We start from the raw sequence: 19,691 nt of genomic DNA, 5'->3' as shown, positions 1-19,691 counted from the left end.
ACACCCCCTTTGGCAAGTATCACAGCTTGTAAACGCTTTCTGTAGCCAGCTAAGAGTCTTTCAATTCTTGTTTGGGGAATTTTCGCCCATTCTTTCTTGCAAAAGGCTTTTAGTTCTGTGAGATTCTTGGGCTGTCTTGCATGCACTGCTCTTTTGAGGTCTATCCACAGATTCTCGATGATGTTTAGGTCGGGGGACTGTGAGGGCCATGGCAAAACCTTCAGCCTCTTGAGGTAGTCCATTGTGGATTTTGAGGTGTGTTTAGGATCATTATCCTGTTGTAGAAGCCATCCTCTTTTCATCTTCGGCTTTTTTACAAACGGTGAGATGTTCGCTTCCAGCATTTGCTGGTATTTAATTGAATTCATTCTTCCCTCTACCAGTGAAATGTTCCGCGCGACACTGTCTGCAACACAAGCCCAAAGCATGATCAATCCATCCCCGTGCTTAACAGTTGGAGAGGGGTTCTTTAGATGAAATTCTGCATCCTTTTTTCTCCAAACATACCTTTGCTCATTGCGACCAAAAAGTTCTATTTTAACTTCATCAGTCCACAGGACTTCTTTCTAAAATGCATCAGGCTTGTTTAGATGTTCCTTTGCAAATTTCTGATGCTGAATTTTGTGGTGAGAACGCAGTAAAGGGTTTCTTCTGCTGACTCTTCCATGAAGGTCATATTTGTGCAGGTGTCGTTGCACAGTAGAACAGTGCACCGCCACACTAGAGTCTGCTAAATCTTCCTGAAGGTCTTTTGCAGTCAAACAGGGGTCTTCATTTGCCTTTCTAGCAATCCTACTAGCAATTCTCTTGGAAAGTTTTCTTGGTCTTCCAGACCTCAACTTGACCTCCACCGTTCCTGTTTACTGCAAATTCTTAATTACATTACGAACTGAGGAAACGGCTACCTGAAAACGCTTTGCTATCTTCTTATAGACTTCTCCTGCTTTGTGGGCATCATTTATTTTAATTTTCAGAATGCTAGGCAACCGCTTAGAGGAGCCCATGGCTGCTGATTTTTGGGACAAGGTTTGAGGAGTTATCATCATCATCAGGTGCCATGCCCAGTTTGAGCTTTGACTGCCATGGCCCACACACTCCTGTTTCGGGTCAAGTGGATCAATTCATTTTTTATTCATTTCCAGTTCTCTGGCTGCTGTCTCCATCATCATTTGTCTTTTGAGGAGTCAGGGTATTTATAAAGCTTTGAAATTTGCATCACCTGGCCTTTCCTAACAATGACTGTGAACAAGCCATAGCCCTAACAAACTAATTAAGATCTGAGACCTTGGTAAAAGTTATCTGAGAGCTCAAATCTCTTGGGGTGCCCAAACTTTTGCATGGTGCTTCTTTCCTTTTTTTACTCTAAAATTGTACAAAACAAAAATAATACATGAACCTTGCTTCAAATGTTGAAAAGAATGTTTCATCTTTAACTTTATGACTTTTGGAGATCAGTTCATCTTTTACTCACTTAACTATTCACAGTAACAGAAATTTTGACCAGGGGTGCCCAAACTTTTGCATGCCACTGTATGTTTACCAAATGGCAAATTGAATAAAATGCTTTAAGGTTACATTAATACTGACAATTAAAACTCAAATTAAGTTAATTAAACAGTAGTCAAATTAGGCTGTTTCACCTATGCAGGAATGAAAAGAACCTTACAATTATTAAATTGTTTTAGGGTATGCTATTATGGTGGTGCTTTTAGTCTCTCAAATAAACAACATTCAAATGCTTGTCAAGCAGACAGCTTCTGGTTAATAAGGAAGAGTAAACCTTGCTATACCAATTGCCTTTAAAGGTGGCATTTTTGCCATTTCCTATTGAAGAAATCCCTTGCCAGTTTCTACATCGTAGTTTTTCACTGCCCTGGAGAGACTCAGTGGAACAACATTACCAGTCATGTTTAAAATGGTAATAGGATGGCATTGTTCTCAAGCAGACATTAAACAGCTGTTCTCTCATCAGATTAATATTTGCATATAGAGACCAAGTAACAAAGCAAACATACACAGGTGAAAAAAAGAATAAACTTAAATTTTCTAATGTCTGATTTGAAGTTACACAGAGGTTGATGAATTCCACTGCTTTCCTAAACATGGGTTAACTGGGTCTTCCAGTAAGATGGCAGTGTGTATACACGCAGCGGCCTCTTGGGGGCCAACTGAAGGTGCTTTTTCCTTGTTAAATGTGTTTTTATACATAGAAAGACTATTCTTTACTCCAATAACTAACTATAGAGCAGGTCTATCACGTCAGTGAGCTGTTCTTTGTTCAGAGTAGTTGGCTGGGGTGTTGTAAGAGCCAGCCAGTGAGTCCGTCCATCAGGCTGGGGATGTTGAATTGGGCTGTCGGACCAGGACGATGCGAGCTGGGCCAATAGACAATAGGTGCAAGAGTAGGCCATTCGGCTCTTCGAGCCAGCACCACCAATCACTGTGATCATGGCTGATCATCCACAATCAGTATCCAGTTCCTGCCTTATCCCCATAACCTTTGATTCCGCTATCTTTAAGAGCTCTGTCCATCTCTTTCCAGAAAGCATCCAGAGACTTGGCCTCCACAGCCTTCTGGGGCAGAGCATTCCATATATCCACCACTCTCTGGGTGAAAAAGTTTTTCCTCAACTCCCTTCTAAATGGCCTACCCCTTATTCCTAAACTGTGGCCTCTGGTTCTGGATTCACCCATCAGCGGGAACATGCTTCCTGCCTCCAGCGTGTCCAATCCCTTAATAATCTTATATGTTTCAATAAGATCCCCTCTCAGCCTTCTAAGTTCCAGAGTATACAAACCTAGTCGCTCCAATCTTTCAACATATGACAGTCCCGCCATCCCGGGAATTAACCTTGTGAACCTACGCTGCACTCCCTCAATAGCAAGAATGTCCTTCCTCAAATTTGGAGACCAATACTGCACACAGTACTTCAGGTGTGGTCTCACCAGGGCCCTGTACAACTGCAGAAGGACTCTTTGCTCTTGTACTCATTCCCCTTGTTATGAAGGCCAGCATGCCATTAGCTTTCTTCACTGCCTGCTGTACTTGCATGCTTGCTTTCAGTGACTGATGTAGAAGAACACCTAGATCTTGTTGTACTTCCCCTTTTCCTAACTTGACTCCATTTAGATAATAATGTCTTCCTGTTCTTACCACCAAAGTGGATAACCTCACATTTATCCACATTAAACTGCATCTGCCATGCATCTGCCCACTCACCCAGCCTGTCCAAGTCACCCTGCATTCTCATAACATCCTCCTCACATTTCACACTGCCTCCCAGCTTTGTGTCATCGGCAAATTTGCTAATGTTACTTTTAATTCCCTCATCTAAATCATTAATATATATTGTAAACAGTTGCGATCCCAGCACTGAACCCTGTGGTACCCCACTGGTCACCGCCTGCCATTCCGAAAGGGACCCGTTAATCGCTACTCTTTGTTTTCTGTCAGCCAGCCAATTTTCAAACCATGTCAGTACTTTGCCCCCAATACCATGTGCTCTAATTTTGCCCACTAATCTCCTATGTGGGACTTTATCAAAGGCTTTCTGAAAGTCCAGGTACACTACATCCACTGGCTCTCCCTTGTCCATTTTCATAGTTACATCCTCAAAAAATGCCAGAAGGCTAGTCAAGCACGATTTCCCCTTCGTAAGTCCTGTTACTGCCGTCGGGACTCAGGAGAAGCTGGACTGGGCTTGGAAAAGCTGACCTGGGTGGAGACTGTGCTGCCGCATGCTATTCGGAGGCAGTAGAATAGTTCATGCCTTCCAGTTGGCGTGAAGGTGGTATGCAGTGAAACCATGAATGACTGTCTTAGATGTTACTTTTGTGATTGCAAGGTTCTGTTGGACATTGATTGCTGCAGGCTAGGTTCCTTTGTTTGGTGTCGAGACAGGCGACAAGGCAACAGTGTCGCCTAGGCTGTAGCTCGGACGAGGCCTCAATCCTTGGGTTTGTATTGCAGTGTGATGTCCAGGCTCCGTTGGGGGTGGCCTCTCCTGCCTGTGCTGCACCCTCCATTGGTGGATTGGTGGGATTACAGGCTGGACTGCCAGGAACCATCAATTTGCAGGACTTGTTACTCAGGAATTTGGTCAAAAAATTTGTTTTCTTACGTGTCTATGTTCTTTTTCTCCTTTCTCGTTATTTTGAATGTGCGTGTATGTTTTTGCACCTTGGCCCCAGAGGAACGCTGTCTCATTTACCACGCTGTCTCATTTACCTGTATCTATGTATGGTTTGAATGACAATTAGATTTTATTTGATTTGAGCTGAACTGTTAATCCCATTAACAACTAGGTTAATGGGTTTGGTTCTGGATTGTTCTGCTGAAGAATAAATGCAAATATAAAGCACTGAATAATCCTGTTGGTACAATAGGCCTCTAACTCCGCTGCAGAAAATTCTAATTTTCAATTATTTTATTTTAAAGTTAGCACATTGCAAACCTATAACTGACATACAAGTTCACCAGTCTCAGCATTCACTATATGCCAGGTTTTATAATTGTAAAAGCTAATATATTCCTGCTACATTAAATTATTTTCAGTTGCTCTGGTTCTTAAAAAAAGTTGTAGTTTTGAAATATGCAAGTCACTTTCATTGTTTCATGCAAATACAATAAATTGAAGCTGACATATTACCTGCTCTGTTGTAACCAACTCCTCCCATTTTCCGTTCTTTGTGGGTCTCCAATAAGCTTTGGTGACTTCACAGAAGAACCCTTCAAGAGAAAAACACCTTCACCATTAGTCCCTTAGAAGCACTGTGGAACTAATTACTTACCAGTCTTGTCAAATAGGATACAGTGGATTCCAGTTAATTGGGCCATAGGCTAATCAGGACAGCCAATTATTTGGGACAACTCTTAAAGAAACAATATTAATTGAGAAGATAGCTAGGTTTCCCTTTGTTTATTTGAGATACTATCTCTGCAATTGGATCCTCGACTTCCTAACCGGAAGACCACAACCTGGCCGGATTGGTGATAACATCTTCTCCTCGCTGATGATCAACACTGTTGCACCTCAGGGGTATGTGCCTAGCCCACTGCTCTACTCTCTATATACACGACTGTATGGCTGGGCATAGTTCAAATACCATCTATAAATTTGCTGACGATACAACCATTGTTGATAGGACCTCAGGTGGTGACAAGAGAGCGTACATGAGTGAGATATGCCAACTTGTGGAAAGGTGCTGCAGCAACAACGTAGCACTCAACGTTAGTAAAACGAAACAGCTGATTGTGGACTTCAGGAAGGGTAAGACGAAGGAATACATACCAATCCTCATAAAGGGATCAGAAGTGGAGAGAGTGATCAGTTTCAAGTTCCTGGGTGTCAAGACCTCCGAGAACCTGACCTGGTCCCAACATATTGATGCAGTTATAAAGAAGGCAACACAGCAGCTATACTTTATTAGGAGTTTGAAGAGATTTGGTATGTCAACAATACACTCAAAAACGTCTATAGTTGTACCGTGGAGAGCATTCTGACAGGCTATATCATTGTCTGCTGTGGGGGTGGACACATGACCGAAAGAAGCTGCACAGGATTGTAAATTTAGTCAGCAGCATCTTGTGTACTAGCCTACAAAGTACCTAGGTCATCTACAAGGAGCAGTGTCTCAGAGGGGCAGTATCCATTGTTAGGGACCATCAGCACCCAGGGCATACCCTTTTCTCACTGTTAGGAGGTGCACACACTCAGCGATTCAGGAAGAGCTTCTTTCTTTCTGCCATCCGATTCCTAAATGGACATTGAACCCTTGGACACTAACTCATTTTTTAAAAAAAATATAGTATTTCTGTTTTTTGTACGATTTTTAATCTATTCAATATACATATACTGCATAAGTATACTGAATAAGATTTATTTTTTTTCTTATATCATGTATTGCATTGAACAGCTGCTACTAAGTTAACAAATTTCACGTCACATGCCGATGATAATAAACCTGATTCTGATGCCACCTAATTGGGGCAGGAGTCATGGCTAAACAGTTTCTAACAAGCATTAGTCTCGTGTACATGTGTGTCCATTATACACTACCCTATGCTTAGAATGAACAGTTTTTAAATATCATCAGTTGCATGCGTTTTTTTTTCCAATGAGCAGTGCTTTTGCCACTGATAGTTGGCGAGAAGTAGTAAGACTCCTCAGAACTGTTTTTCATTGCCGCTTCAAGTATTCAGGCTTGCAGATGCCACAAATGACCAAGAGTGAAAATGAAATGATTTCCATTACTTCAATAAGTTAGGAACTACAAAGAATATGAAGGTATTGACAATCATTTTAAATGTTACAATGAAAATAAAGATTTGGAGGAAGCAATTGTCGAAAGGATTGTATGAAGGCAGTCCATTATCTGCACTAGGTATCGGCATTGATTTTGTTCGTTTACAGTTAATTGAAAGAACAAGGCAGCATACACTGGACGAATTCCTCCATTGATAACTGTTAGGAATGAATACACAGTTTTATAATACTGTAGTAGTATTGATGATGTTCTAATTTATTCTAATTTTTCATTAAGTACATAATTTGTTACTCAGTTAAACAGTAGTTTGTATTCTTTATAGCTTTTTAACTACTCCTATGAAAGTTAAGTTAATTCCAGCAGCCCCTTAATTAGGCTAAAATGTACTGATCTCGATGTGTCCCAATTAACTGGAATCCACTACATATAGTGAATGACATGTGTCTCTGCTCATATTTACCCATCATTTATCTTTTTCCATAAATCTAATTCATGCAAGAAACAGCAATTGAATAAAATCAAATGTAAGAGGTTATTGCATTGACAAGATTATTAGTTGAAAAACCAACTGGCAAATTTTAATTCAATTACATATTTCCTCTGCAAACCACTTTCTTAATCATACGCTCTTTACATGCAAACATCTCCACTCTTTTGTATGGAAAACCAAAGATCATGCATACTACCTCATAGTTAATGCGTCTCTTTTCAATATATGCCATAAATTGTGAACTGAGGCTAGTGGACTCAGGACGTTTTAACAACCGAACTTCCTCCTCCTCTTCCTCGACTGGACAGCTATCAATGTAATCAATCTGTTCTAGATCATGTTCAACTGGAATAGAAACAATATTTTCAACCTACTATTGCAAATTATTTACTTCACAAAACATGCACAATGACACAATCTTAGTCTCAGCTTTTCTATAATTTGTTCATGATAAATTTAAGAAACTGTATGTGGCACCACAAAGTCAGGTACAATTTAGAGTTTTATAAGGAGGCACAGAGCAGAAGAGTAGCAGTTATGTATTGATATATTGGTTAGCACAGCGTTTTAAAGTACAGGCGACCCAAGTTTAATTCCCACTGCTGCCTGTAAGGAGTTTGCATGTTCTCCCCGTGACCATGTGGGTCTCCTCTGGGTGCTCCGGGTTTCTCCCACAGTCCAAAGATGTACCGGTTGGTAGATTAATTGGTCATTGTAAATTATCCCATAATTAGGGGGAATAAATCAGGGGATTGTTGGGCAGATGGCTCGAAGGGCTGGTAGGGCTTACTCTGCTCTGTATCTCAATAAATAAATAAAACGATGACTAAAATAGAACAAAAACAACAGGAATTCTGCAGATGCTGGAAATTCAAGCAACACACATAAAAGTTGCTGGTGAACGCAGCAGGCCAGGCAGCATCTCTAGGAAGAGGTGCAGTCGACGTTTCAGGCCGAGACCCTTCGTCAGGACTAACTGAGGGAAGAGTGAGTAAGGGATTTGAAAGTTGGAGGGGTAAAATAGAACACAATGTTGTTTGTCACAATGCATTATACAATATCTGCAAACCATCTAGAGCATAAATCATAAGATTTTTTTTGCATTTCAAAATTCTCTCAACTTAAAACGGGCACCATTTAAATCAGTCAAAAACACACAAAACATCAAGCATTATGAATACCAATGTCATAGTGGCCACTTACAGCAGCTTAATGCTCCATGTATTTTGCATACAATTTTATATATGACTAACCTAACCAGTTTATCTAGATTTGGAGCCAGCCTTGCTAAAATGTTTGAATTTATTTTCAAACTCTGTTGCTGGCCTGCCCAGTTCACCTGAAATCAATGCCACGGACTTTTCTTCCTAGCTTGGGATTGAAATGTTTGTTTACAATGAGATTCTTTTCAAGGAAAGCATTCAAAAAGATACCATCTACATAGATTTATCTGGGCAACTGGCTGAAGTAAACAGTTGGAGAGCAACTGCCAGAGAAGCTCAAGAATAACACTTGGTTTGCCACAACATACTCAAAATTTAACACATAGGTGGGCCTGCTTTTGCTCATATGTGCCATGATTAGTAGAAGCTATAGTAATAAAAGAATAACAGTTCCAAAAACACACTTGGGCTACCTTCCACCATGACGTGATTCAGAGAATTTTATTTAAATTAAGTGTTTGACAGAGTTACGTAAAGCCTTTCAGGTGCTGTTGATGAGTGTTAGCAATTGGAAGTTATCAGTTATTAAAGGACATGTACTGCTGGGGGTGGTCAATTCAGTAATACCAATATATTTTAAAGGAGTGAGGTAAACGTTTGCAAAGTGAAAGCTACATGGTGACATGGACAGAGAAGGTTAGTGGGATTGTTTCTGGATTTCTCTGCTGTAGAACATATGCAAATATGAGGCACTGAATGATTGCGTTCATGCAATAGACCTAATTCACTTACAGAGCAGACTAAAGTGCAATATTTAGAATATATTTATAGGAATATCTTACAATAAAAATAAGTTGATCATTATCACCCTGCAGGGGGTGGCATACGCCACAAGGATTGGTGCTGGTTCCCCTATATTAATGATCTGGATAAGAGTGAAAGTGGCATAACTACTAAGTTCCTGGAAATTACCAAAATTGGTGCTATGGTGTACTTAAGTTTTTATTGTTATTAAATATTCCAATAAATTAATATCCCAGTGAAAAATGTATCAACAGAATCTAGGTCAACTGGTAATGGACCAAGGATAAGCAGATGGAATTTATCTCAGGCAAATATTGAATGTTGCATTTTGGATGCTAAACTAGTGCACGAAAACTATCTCAAGAGAGAAAAAGCAACACTGAAGGAAGTTGAGAGATGGAATTGGATGCATATCAGCTCTGGTGGGGCTTGCAGGCCATTACTTCCTTAGCCAGAGTGGTGAATCTGTGGAATTCTTTGCCACATGCAGCTTTAGAGGCCAAGTCTTTATGCATATTTAAGGCAGAGGTTGATTGATTCTTGATTGGTCAGGGCATGAAGGGATACGGGGGTGGGGGGTGGGGGGGAGGCAGGAGATTGGGGCTGAGGGGAAAATTAGATCAGCCATGATGAAATGGCAAAACAGACTTGATGAGCCAAATAGCTCAATTCTGCTCCTATATGTTATGATCTTATAAGATGAAATCAAACATCATAAATGACTGTGATACTTCACTCCCAGATAAATGCCTCTTAAGCTAAATGCCTTTTATGCATGCTTTGAAAGGGAGAATAAAACTACAACTGAATGAAATAGCAGTGTCGGTCAACCATGTGATATCTGACTCAGGGGCCAATGTTAGAACGTCTTTCAAGAGGGTGAAACCTCGAAAGGCGTCAGGCTTTGATGGTGTACTTGGTAAGATACTGAAAACCTGTGCCAACGAACTGGCTGCAGTGTTCAAGGACATTTTCAATTTTTCTCTGCTGCAATCAGAGTTTCCCACCTGCTTCAAAAGGGCATCAGTCATACTGGTACCCAAGAAAAGCAGGGTAAGCTACATCAACAGCTATCACCCAGTTGCACTCACAACTATTGTGATGAAGTGCTTTGAGAGATTGATCATGGCTGGAATTAATTCCTGCCTGAACAAGAACCTGAACTCGCAGCAATTTACCAACTGCCACAATATGTCTATAGTGGATGCAACCTTACTGGCTTGTCACTCGACTTTGAACCACATTGATAACAGCAATATGTATGTAAGGCTATTGCTTGTTGATTATAGCTCAGCATTCAACAGAATCATCCTCTCAGTTCTAATCAATAAGCTTCAAAACTTAGCCTCTGTATCTCACTTTGCAACTAAATCCTTGACCTCTTCATCAGAAGACCATAGTCAGTGCAGATTGGAAATGACATCTCCTCCCCGCTGACAATTAACACTGCTGCACCTCAAGAAAGCGTGCTTAGCCCACTGCTCTATACCCAAGAGTGTGAGCTAGACAGTACAACCGCCAGCTATAAATTTGCCGATGACACAACTGCTTTCAGCAAAATCTCAGATGGTGATGAGGTGGTGTATAGGAGTGAGATAGATTGGCTGGTTGAGAGGTGTCACAAAACTTTGCACTCAGCGTCAGTAAGATCAAGGAATGGATTTGGACCTCAGGAAGGGGAAGTCAAAGGAACATACTCCAGTCCTTACTAGCAGTAAAAAGAATGAGCAGTTTCAAGTTGCTGGGTGTCAACATTTCTAAAGATCTATTCTGGACCCAACAGGTTTCTTGCAATTGTGAAGGCATGCCACCAGCTATATTTCATTAGACTTTTGAGAAGAACTGGTATGTCACCAAAGATTAGCAAATTTCATGAATGCTCATGAAGAGCATTCTAACTCCGTCAGTTATGGAGGGGCCACTGCACGGGATTGGAAAAAGCTGCAGACGGTTGTAAACTTAGCCAGTTCCATCATGAGCACTAGCTTCCCCAGCGTCGGGACATCTTCAAAAGGCAATGTCTCAATAGGATGGCATTAAGGATCCCCACCACCCAAGACATGCCCTTTTCTCAATGCTACCATCAGAGATAGTACAGGAGCCTGAAGACAAACACTCAACATTTTAGTAATGACACCTTCACCTGCACCATCAGATTTCTGAACAGACAATGAAATCATGAACACTATCTCATAAATTTTGCGCACGCAGATTTATGTTTTTATATGTATTGTTATAATTTATAGTATCTTTTTTGTACTGCATTGTACTACAAAACAACACATTTCAAGACATACAGTTGCAAGAAAAAGTTTGTGAACCCTTTGCAATTACCTGGTTTTCTGCATTAATTACTCATAAAATGTGGTCTGATCTTCAAGTCACAATAATAGATAAACACAATCTGCCTAAACTAATAAACACAAATAATTGCAATTTTCATGTCTTTACTGAACACATTGTTTAACCATTCACAGTCAAGGCTGGAAAAAGTATGTGAACCCTTGTATTTAATAACGGATAGAACCTGCTTTAGCATCAATAACCTCCACCAAATATTTCCGGTAGCTGCAAACCAGACCTGCACAACAGCGTGGCGGAACATTAGACAGTTCCTCCTTGTAAAACTGTTTCAATATTTATGGAATACCATGCATGACAGCTCTCTTCAGTTCATGCCACAGCATCTCAAATTGGTTAAGGTCTGGACTCTGACTTAGCAATTCCAAAACACAAACTTTCTTGTTCTTAAACCATTCTGTTGTTGATTTACTCTTGTGTTTCAGATCTTTATCTTGTTGCAACTTCTATTAAGCTTCAGGTGACGGACTGCTACATTCTGCTGTAAAGTGCCTTAATATAATTTTGCATTCATTGTTCCTTCAATAATTGCAAGATGTCCGGGCCCTGAAAAGCAAAGCAGCCCCAAACTATGATGCCCCTTCCACCGTGCTTCATGGTTCAGATGAGGTTTTGGTATTGGTGTGCAGTGCCCTTTATCCTCCAAACAGAGCGGCGTGCATTTCTACCAGAACGTTCAGGTTTTGTCCCAACTGTTCACAGAATATGGTTCTAGAAGCACTGTGGAGCACCTAGGCAGTCTTTTACAAACTTGAGATGTGCAGCAGTACTTTCCCCCGTGGTATCCTTCCATGAACACCGTTCTTATTCAGTGTTTTTTTTCTTATAGTGGACATATGAACAAAGACTTTAGTAAGTTTTAGAGATTTCTGCAAGTCTCTTGCTGTTACCCTTGGGTTCTTTCTCACCTCATTCAGCATTGCACATTGTGCCCTCGGTGTGATCTTTGCAGGATGCCTACTCTTAGGGAGAGTAGCAACAGTACTGAATTTCCTCCATTTGTAGACAATTTCTCTTACCGTGGATTGATGGACATGCAGATCTTTAGAAATACTTTTATAGTCTTTTCCAGCTTGATGCATCTCTACAATTCTTTTTCTAAGGTCCTCTGAAAGTTGTTTTGATCGACACATGGTGCACATAAGCAGATCTTTCTTGAGAAGAGCAGCCTCTGTCAGTAACCTGACTTTTATGTGCCCTTTTCATACAGCAAGGTAGCTTTACAACCCAGACTTCCAATCTCATCTCATTGACTGGAACAGCTGACTCGAAACAGCTTTTGTCAAAGGCATTATCCTAGAGGTTCACATACTTTTTTTGAACCTAGACTGTGACTGTTTAAATGGTGTACTCAGTATTGACGAGAAGTACAATTGTTTGTGCTCTATTTGTTTAGGTAGATTATGTTTGTCTATTATTGTGACATAGATGAAGATGAGACCACATTTTACAGGTAGTTAATGCAGAAAACCGTGTAATTGCAAAGGGTTCACAAACTTTTTCTTGCAACTGTGTATCAATAATAAACCCAATTCTGATTCTAATTCACAGTGAATGACAAAGCTCTGGAAAATGCTATAGAACATAGGATCTGGGGTACAAGTACAAAGATCCTTCAAAGTGGAGACACAGATAGACAAAGTAGTAAAGAGGGTGTATGACATGCTTTCCTTTGTTGGATGGGAAAATGAGTTTAAGAGTTAAGGCATAATGTTACAGCTGTACAAGACTGCAGCTGGAATATTGTGTGCAGTTCTTGTTGCAATACTATGAGAATGATTTTATTAAGCTAAACAAGGTACAGAAAAAAATTCACAAGAGTGTTGCTGGGATTCAAGGGGTTGAGGTATATACGACTGAATATGCTGGGAGCAAAGGAGACTGGGGGTGACCTTGTAGAGATTTATAAAATCATGAGGTACATAGGTAAGATGGATGGTCACAGTCTTTTTTCCCAAGGTAGAAGAGTCTAAAACCAGAGGGTATATGCTTAAAGTACGAGGAAAGAAAGATTTAAAGGGGACTTTGTCAAGTTTTACCAGATGGTAGTAGGAATAGAACAAGATGCTGGAGAAGTTGGCAGAAGCAAGAATGATTACAAAATTTAAAAGATATTTTGGCAGATTCATTGTGAGAAAATGTTTATAGGGATCGGAGTCAAATGAAAATAAATGGAACCAGCTCAGGAAGACAACTTAGTCAGCACTGAAGAAATTGGTCGAAGGGCTTGTTTTTTTATAACTCGATGACAGGAAGAGTTAATGGCATATAGCTTCTCATGTTATCCATTCCTTTTCAAACTCATCAGTGATGTATGATGGCATTCCACCTCATCCTCATATCATGAGCAAGCAGGGACTAGAAACAAAAATAATGCAGAAAATGCTGGAAATACTCAGCAGGTATGGCAGCATTTATGGAGAGAGGATCAAAATGATCATTTTAAGTCCAAGAGTTCTGATTTTAACTGTACGATAAATAACAAGAACCATACCAAATTCTGTCCTAAGGATACTCAGTCTGAAAATAGGATTTTAAAATAAAAACACAATAATCTGGTGACATTGAAAAATTGGAATTGTTAGTGGAGAAATTAAAATATGTTTTACATAAATTGAACATATTTGTATTATTCAAAGCAAGGTAAATTGGTTTAAGGAGACACGTTTATTTTTGTCAGAGGAAAGCATACAGGATCTTTGTTAACAGAATAGTTGTTAAAATGTTAACAACCACAGAACATTTCTTCTTTTGACCTCATTTCTGTACAGATACAATTGATGTGATTGCACCTAATGCCCTTTGAATTTAATTTACCTATGCCATTTGGCATGAGTAATGAAGATCGCTGTTCATGATGCTGACACTCTCGTCGCTGCCTTTGCTCCTTTGCAATTTCAGCCACTCGTTGTGGAACATCAGGAAATTCATCTGCAGGCTACACAGCAAGACAAGATTTGCCATTTTAGACTAAAATATAATCTAACACAACAGTAATAGACCTTGTCCCAAGATACTGTTAAAAACTCCAACAAATAGGACAATATTTCAAAAAAAAAAATTGGGATATGCCCATTAAGTATCAAATGAAATGAATCATATATACGATAGGAATATTCTAAGGATTTCCCAACTGGATGGTATTTGTTAAGTTATTGTTCAGGGAAAGAATCACAGTTGTAAAACTAGGTTCAAATATATTGTTCTATTAATAATTGGAAAAGTGCATTAGTAATTCAGTGGGGAGTGAGGGACAAAATATTTAAAAAATACTATAAGGGTAATAATCTTGACAACAGAAAAGGATAATCGGTAGCAAATTTGAGCATACAGGAGTTCCAAAGCCAATGTTGCTCACTGAACTATGAGAGGTCCAATTAAAAAAGTAACTTTCCTAGAGCAGCAAGTGTAAAGAGATATTTTGATTGGGAGCAATGAAAGGACCAAGAATGTAATTTTTATTTATGTCATTGGAAAGATTTAAAATATGACTGCAATCTTTAGCTACTTACAATAAATATTTAAGGAAAGCTCCAAAACATTGGTAATATATGATCCAAGTATTATTTTGTAAAGGTATAGTGTTACATACCTCATTCCCTGACCATCTTTTATCTCCACTGTCAACACTGTTAAAGCCTGAGTCCAGTGCTCCATATGGTCGACCTGTGAAATACTCTTCCTGACTGTAAAAAGAATAAAGACTAATCATCAGAGGAAGAATTTAAAAAATGACTGGGAAAAGTACCTAAAATATCTGTAATCAATCATGTATTTCATCACCAATACTGGTGATCAGGTTCTATAAGTATTTGATTTGCACGTGTTCGAAAGCAAGCACTGCATTCTTGGTAACCATGTATTATTTCTGGAGCTCAAAGTCGAGTTTTGTCAGCAGGATGGTATCCAATGATATTTACAAGCTTAATTATACTGGACATGTAATAGCTCTAGTTATCTACAAAGGCATCATACTCAGTCAACGAACTGTAACAAAAGAGTGAAGAAAGAGATTATGTTCAGGTAATACTGTGTTCAATACACACAGGATAATATCATCTTCACAGGCAAAGCTAAATGCGAATCCAGTGACTGATTTAATAATTCCATTCTCTTAACGTATAGGCTTCACTTGATTCCCTATCTATAACTCCAACCTTTACCTCCAAAGCATTCTGATGAGGCTCAATGGAGCTCTCAAGAAGCATCTTTCATCTTTCACTGAGGCAATTCACAGCTAACTTGATTCAATGATGGCTTTTTGTTCATTTCTCTAATAATAGCTTCACTATTCCTTGCTCCTAATTTTGTGTGAAACTTGTTACTTTTAATTTTAACAAAAACTCAACAATGTAAAACATTATAACACAATTTTTCTTGAAATAGATGCTCTAAAGGTTAAAATAACTCTAATGGTTAGGTTTTCTGAAGACAGTGTAAGCTCAACTGCTCAAGCAAATCTAGCAGAAGTGGCTGACCTCCAGTTGCAAAGCATTCCTGATTTTTCCTTCCTTTGAAATAAATAGTTTTAAAAATCTGACAAGTTCTGGCAAGACTCCTTCTAGACTTTGTTTGCTGTGATCCACCCAGGAAAGTTTAACAGAGAAACAATATAAAAAAACTGTCATACAAATTTGAAGAACACTGAGGTTATTTAGAAAAAGGCCTATTAAAGCACGACTCCAAGTTCAGTACTTAACAGCTTATTTGTTCACTCATTTTAAAAACAAGTTTCAAACTGTCAACAAACAGGACGACATATTCATTTATTCAAATAGTTGATTGTGCCAAAGATTTCCAAATGTTACCAATGACAATTCTGACCAATAGTTTAGTGCCAGAAATAAATTACCAGGCATATGAATACTATTCGCCTTAGGATCTTTGAAACGGTTTATTAAAGTAACTAGTCAAAGTACTTAAAACTATTTTAATGATCGACTCATCATCTTGGAGTTTGATGTCAATTTTCAAGCAGGATGTGCATGAGAACTGCAGTTACAATAACAGTGAAATCAGTCTGCCTGGCTCCTATTTAATTAATGCTCTAATGAGAAATCATATCAAGGAAAAGGAATGCGATGTGGCAGATAGGCAGAGAACAGCAGATGTCAGATAACAGTTCAGCTGACTTTAACTTAACACAGACAAATTATGTACTGCTACTAAGTACTTACTTGGTCAGAGACATTATCTATTCCCATTGGTTGCTACAATTTTCTGTTAAATAAAACCTTCCATTTGTTGATTGCAATGATGGTATTTACAGATAAATTTAATGACTGACTGAGTTAGCATGTGACTTTTTTTGCTGCTGTCCCCTTGCAACACCCACAAGAACGCATAAAACTCTTATCTAAACTGTGCATTACCCTATGGCATTCATCAAGGCATGCATCATATGCAATCACATTCTATTTTCAAAAAACTATTCATCAAAATGATCAGATTTCTTTTTTTCATTTGAGCATCATCACTGGAAAGATCAGCATGTAATGCCCAACCCTAATTACCTTTAGGGTGGTGATGTTGAGCTGTTCACAAGCTATTCACATAATTTTGTTGGATAGGTTGGGGAATTCCAGATTTAGACCCAGTAAGAATCATGGTGCAAGATTTGCAGGAAAACCTGATTCTGTTGCCCTTGACTGCAGAAGTCACAGTGATACCGGAGTAAGCTCAATGAAATTTGACGATATGCCTTCTGCAGTTCATTTGTATTGGAGGGAGTGCATGTTTATAAGAGTGGATTGGGTACATTCAAGTGAACAACTTTTATCTTGTATGCTATCAACTTCTTGAAGTTGTTGCAGCTGCATTCATTCAGGCCTGTGGAGAGTAGCTCAGTACACTTCTGATTTGTGCCTTGTAGATGGTGAAATGGCTTTTGACATCAAAATACCTCTTGCAGCAAGATACCCACACTACAACCAGCTTTTTATTTATTATTATTTAGAGATACAACAAGGTAACAGGCCCTTCCGGACCAACGAGCCTGTGCCACCCAATTAGATCCATGTGACCAATTAACATACTAATCCATACACCTTTGGAACATGGGAGGAAACTGCAGCACCTGGAGAAAACCCGCATCGTCACAGAAGACATACAAACTTCTTTCAGGCAGGAGCAGAAATTGAACGCAGGTCACTGGCGCTTTTGTACCATTATGCTAAACGCTACGGTACCGTGCCATCCCCACAGTATTTGTGAGGTAGGTGCAGTTAAAATTCTAATCAATTCCAACTTTCTAGTATGTTGAGAATAGGTAAATCAGCAGATCAAGATTGGGTGATTAGACCTTTTCTTGTTAGAGAAGTGTTAATGTAGGTAAGTCCTCTTAGCTTTGTCCTCTTTACATTGGTATGTTGAACCAAGTACAGCATAGTACTAGTCATAGATTTGTACAGCACAGGAGCAGATCTCTCAGTTCAACTTGTCCATGCCAACTAAGTTGCTTGCCTTTGTTAGTTCCATTTGCCTCCATTTGGCCCATACCCTTAAAAGCTTTTCCTATCCATATATTGTATCTGTTCAAATGTCCTTTAAAATTGAAATACAGTTATTAAAGAAATCTAAATATGTTTTAAACATCATAATTGTACCCACCCCCATAATTTCCTCTGGTATCTTGTTCCATACACCCAGCACCCTCTGTGTGGAAAAAGTTGCCCCTCATGTCTCCCTTAAATCTATCCCCTTATACCTTAAACCTACAGCCTCTAGGTTTAGACTCCCTTACCTTGGGACTAAAAATGTAACTAAAACATTTGAGCAACAACTGTAAGCAAAGCAGTACGAGTCCAATGGGGTACCCAGAAATTAGTTGTTATGCATGATTCATCAGCATTGGAGCTGTCCTGGTATATCGATATTCTCTCCCAAGGATATACTTGCAACAGAACAATTGCAGCAAAGTTCACTAGACTGTTCCAGGGATGCAGGTTTGCTACACGAGGAATGATTGTGTAGACATTCACAAGAGCTTTCAAAACTTACAAAATCTAGTGGGGCTCAACAGACTGAATGCAGGCGATCAGATCAGGAGTGAGCAACAAGAATTTCAGAACAAAGAGTCAGTTAGGACAGAGATGAGGAGAAATTCCTTCACAGAGGCTCACGATTCTTTGGAATTCTGTACCCTGGAGGGCTACAGATATAGTGGTGCTAGAAAGTCTGTGAACTGTTTAGAATTTTTTCTATTTCTGCATAATTATGACCTAAAATGTGATCAGATCTTCACACAAGTCGTAAAACTAGATAAAGAGAACCCAATTAAATAAATAACACAAGAAACATTACACTTATTCATTTATTTATTGAGAAAAATGATCCAATATTACATGTATTTGTTGGAAAAAGTATGCCAACCTTCGTTTTCAGTAACTGGTGTGACCACCTTGTAGAGCAATAACTTCAACCAAACATTTCTGGTAACCATTGATCAGTCCTGCACATCAGCTTGGAGGAATTTTACACCATTTCTCCTTACAAAACTGCTTCACCTCTGGGATGTTGGTGTGCTTCCTTGCATGAACAGCTTGCTTCAGATCCTTCTACAATATTTCTATAGGATTAAGCTCAGGACTTTGACTTGGCCATTCCAAAACGTGAAATTTCTTCTGCTTTAACCATTCTTTAGTAGACCAACTTGCGTGTTTAGGGTCGTTGTCTTGCTGCATGACCCATTTTCTCTTCCATTCACAGATGGATACCCTAACATTTTCCTGTAGAAGTTGCTGGTACAATTCAGAATTCATAGTTCCATCAATGATGGCAAGCTGCCCTGCTCCCATGGCATCAAAGCACGCCCAAACCATGACACTGATAGCACGTTTCACAGGTGGGATGAGCTTCTTATGCTAGAATGAAATGTTTGCTTTTTGCCAACATGACACTTCTCATTTAAGCCAAAAATTTCAATTTTGGACTCATCCTTCCACAGGACATACTTTCAATAGCTTTCTGGCTTATCCATGTGGTTTTTAGGAAACTTTAGATGGGCAGAAATGTTCTTCTCGGTGAATAGTGGCTTTTTCCTTGCAATCCTGCCATGTACACCATTGTTGTTCAGTGTTTGCCTGATGGTAGGTTCATGAACACTGACATTAGCCAATGCAAAAAAGGACTGTAGCTCCTTAGATGTTACCCTGGCATCTTTGTGACCTCCTGGAATATTACACGCCTTGCTCTTGGAGTGATTTTTGTTGGTTAACCATTCCAGGGCAGAGTAACAATGGTGTTGAATTCCCTCCATTTGTACACCATCTGACTGTGGATTGTTGGAGCCCAAACTCTTTAGAAATGGTTTTGTGTCATTTTCCAGCCTGGTGAGCATCAACAACTTATTTTCTGAGGTCCTGAGAAATCTCCTTCGATCAAGGCACGGTACACTTCCAAAAACCTTGATAGTGAAGACCCAGGTTTATGTTCTTTAAATAGAGCAGGGCCATCCACACGCACACCTGATTGTCATCCCATTGATTGAAACACCTGACTCTAATTTCCCCTTTAAATGAACTGATAATCCTAGAGGTTCACATTCTTTTTCCAAGAAATACATGTAATGTTGGATCATTTTTCTCAATAAATAAATGAAGTATAAT

At 39.3% G+C, this 19,691-nt stretch overlaps 2 protein-coding genes across 7 annotated transcripts in view; both read right to left on the bottom strand.

The window, feature by feature from the left end:
- Nucleotides 1-19,691, bottom strand: part of LOC140196269 (DISP complex protein LRCH3-like) — a 144,534-nt gene that overhangs the window by 57,561 nt on the left and 67,282 nt on the right. For all 6 annotated transcript variants that reach the window (XM_072255173.1, XM_072255171.1, XM_072255172.1 and 3 more), the window contains exons 7-10: nucleotides 14,678-14,771; nucleotides 13,903-14,023; nucleotides 6,954-7,102; nucleotides 4,650-4,729 (exon numbers count right to left, since the gene is read on the bottom strand). In XM_072255173.1, the coding sequence (XP_072111274.1) occupies nucleotides 4,650-4,729; nucleotides 6,954-7,102; nucleotides 13,903-14,023; nucleotides 14,678-14,771 (444 nt within the window). The remainder of the gene's footprint in view (nucleotides 1-4,649; nucleotides 4,730-6,953; nucleotides 7,103-13,902; nucleotides 14,024-14,677; nucleotides 14,772-19,691) is intronic.
- The window catches only part of rpl35a (ribosomal protein L35a), a 147,412-nt gene that overhangs the window by 115,532 nt on the left and 12,189 nt on the right, over nucleotides 1-19,691 (bottom strand). The gene's annotated exons all lie outside the window — the stretch shown is intronic.

This window comes from Mobula birostris, chromosome 4 (assembly GCF_030028105.1).
Source record: "Mobula birostris isolate sMobBir1 chromosome 4, sMobBir1.hap1, whole genome shotgun sequence".
Lineage (NCBI taxonomy): Eukaryota > Metazoa > Chordata > Chondrichthyes > Myliobatiformes > Myliobatidae > Mobula > Mobula birostris.
Note: the sequence above shows the minus strand (reverse complement) of the source record. Positions and strands in the feature narration are given on the sequence as shown.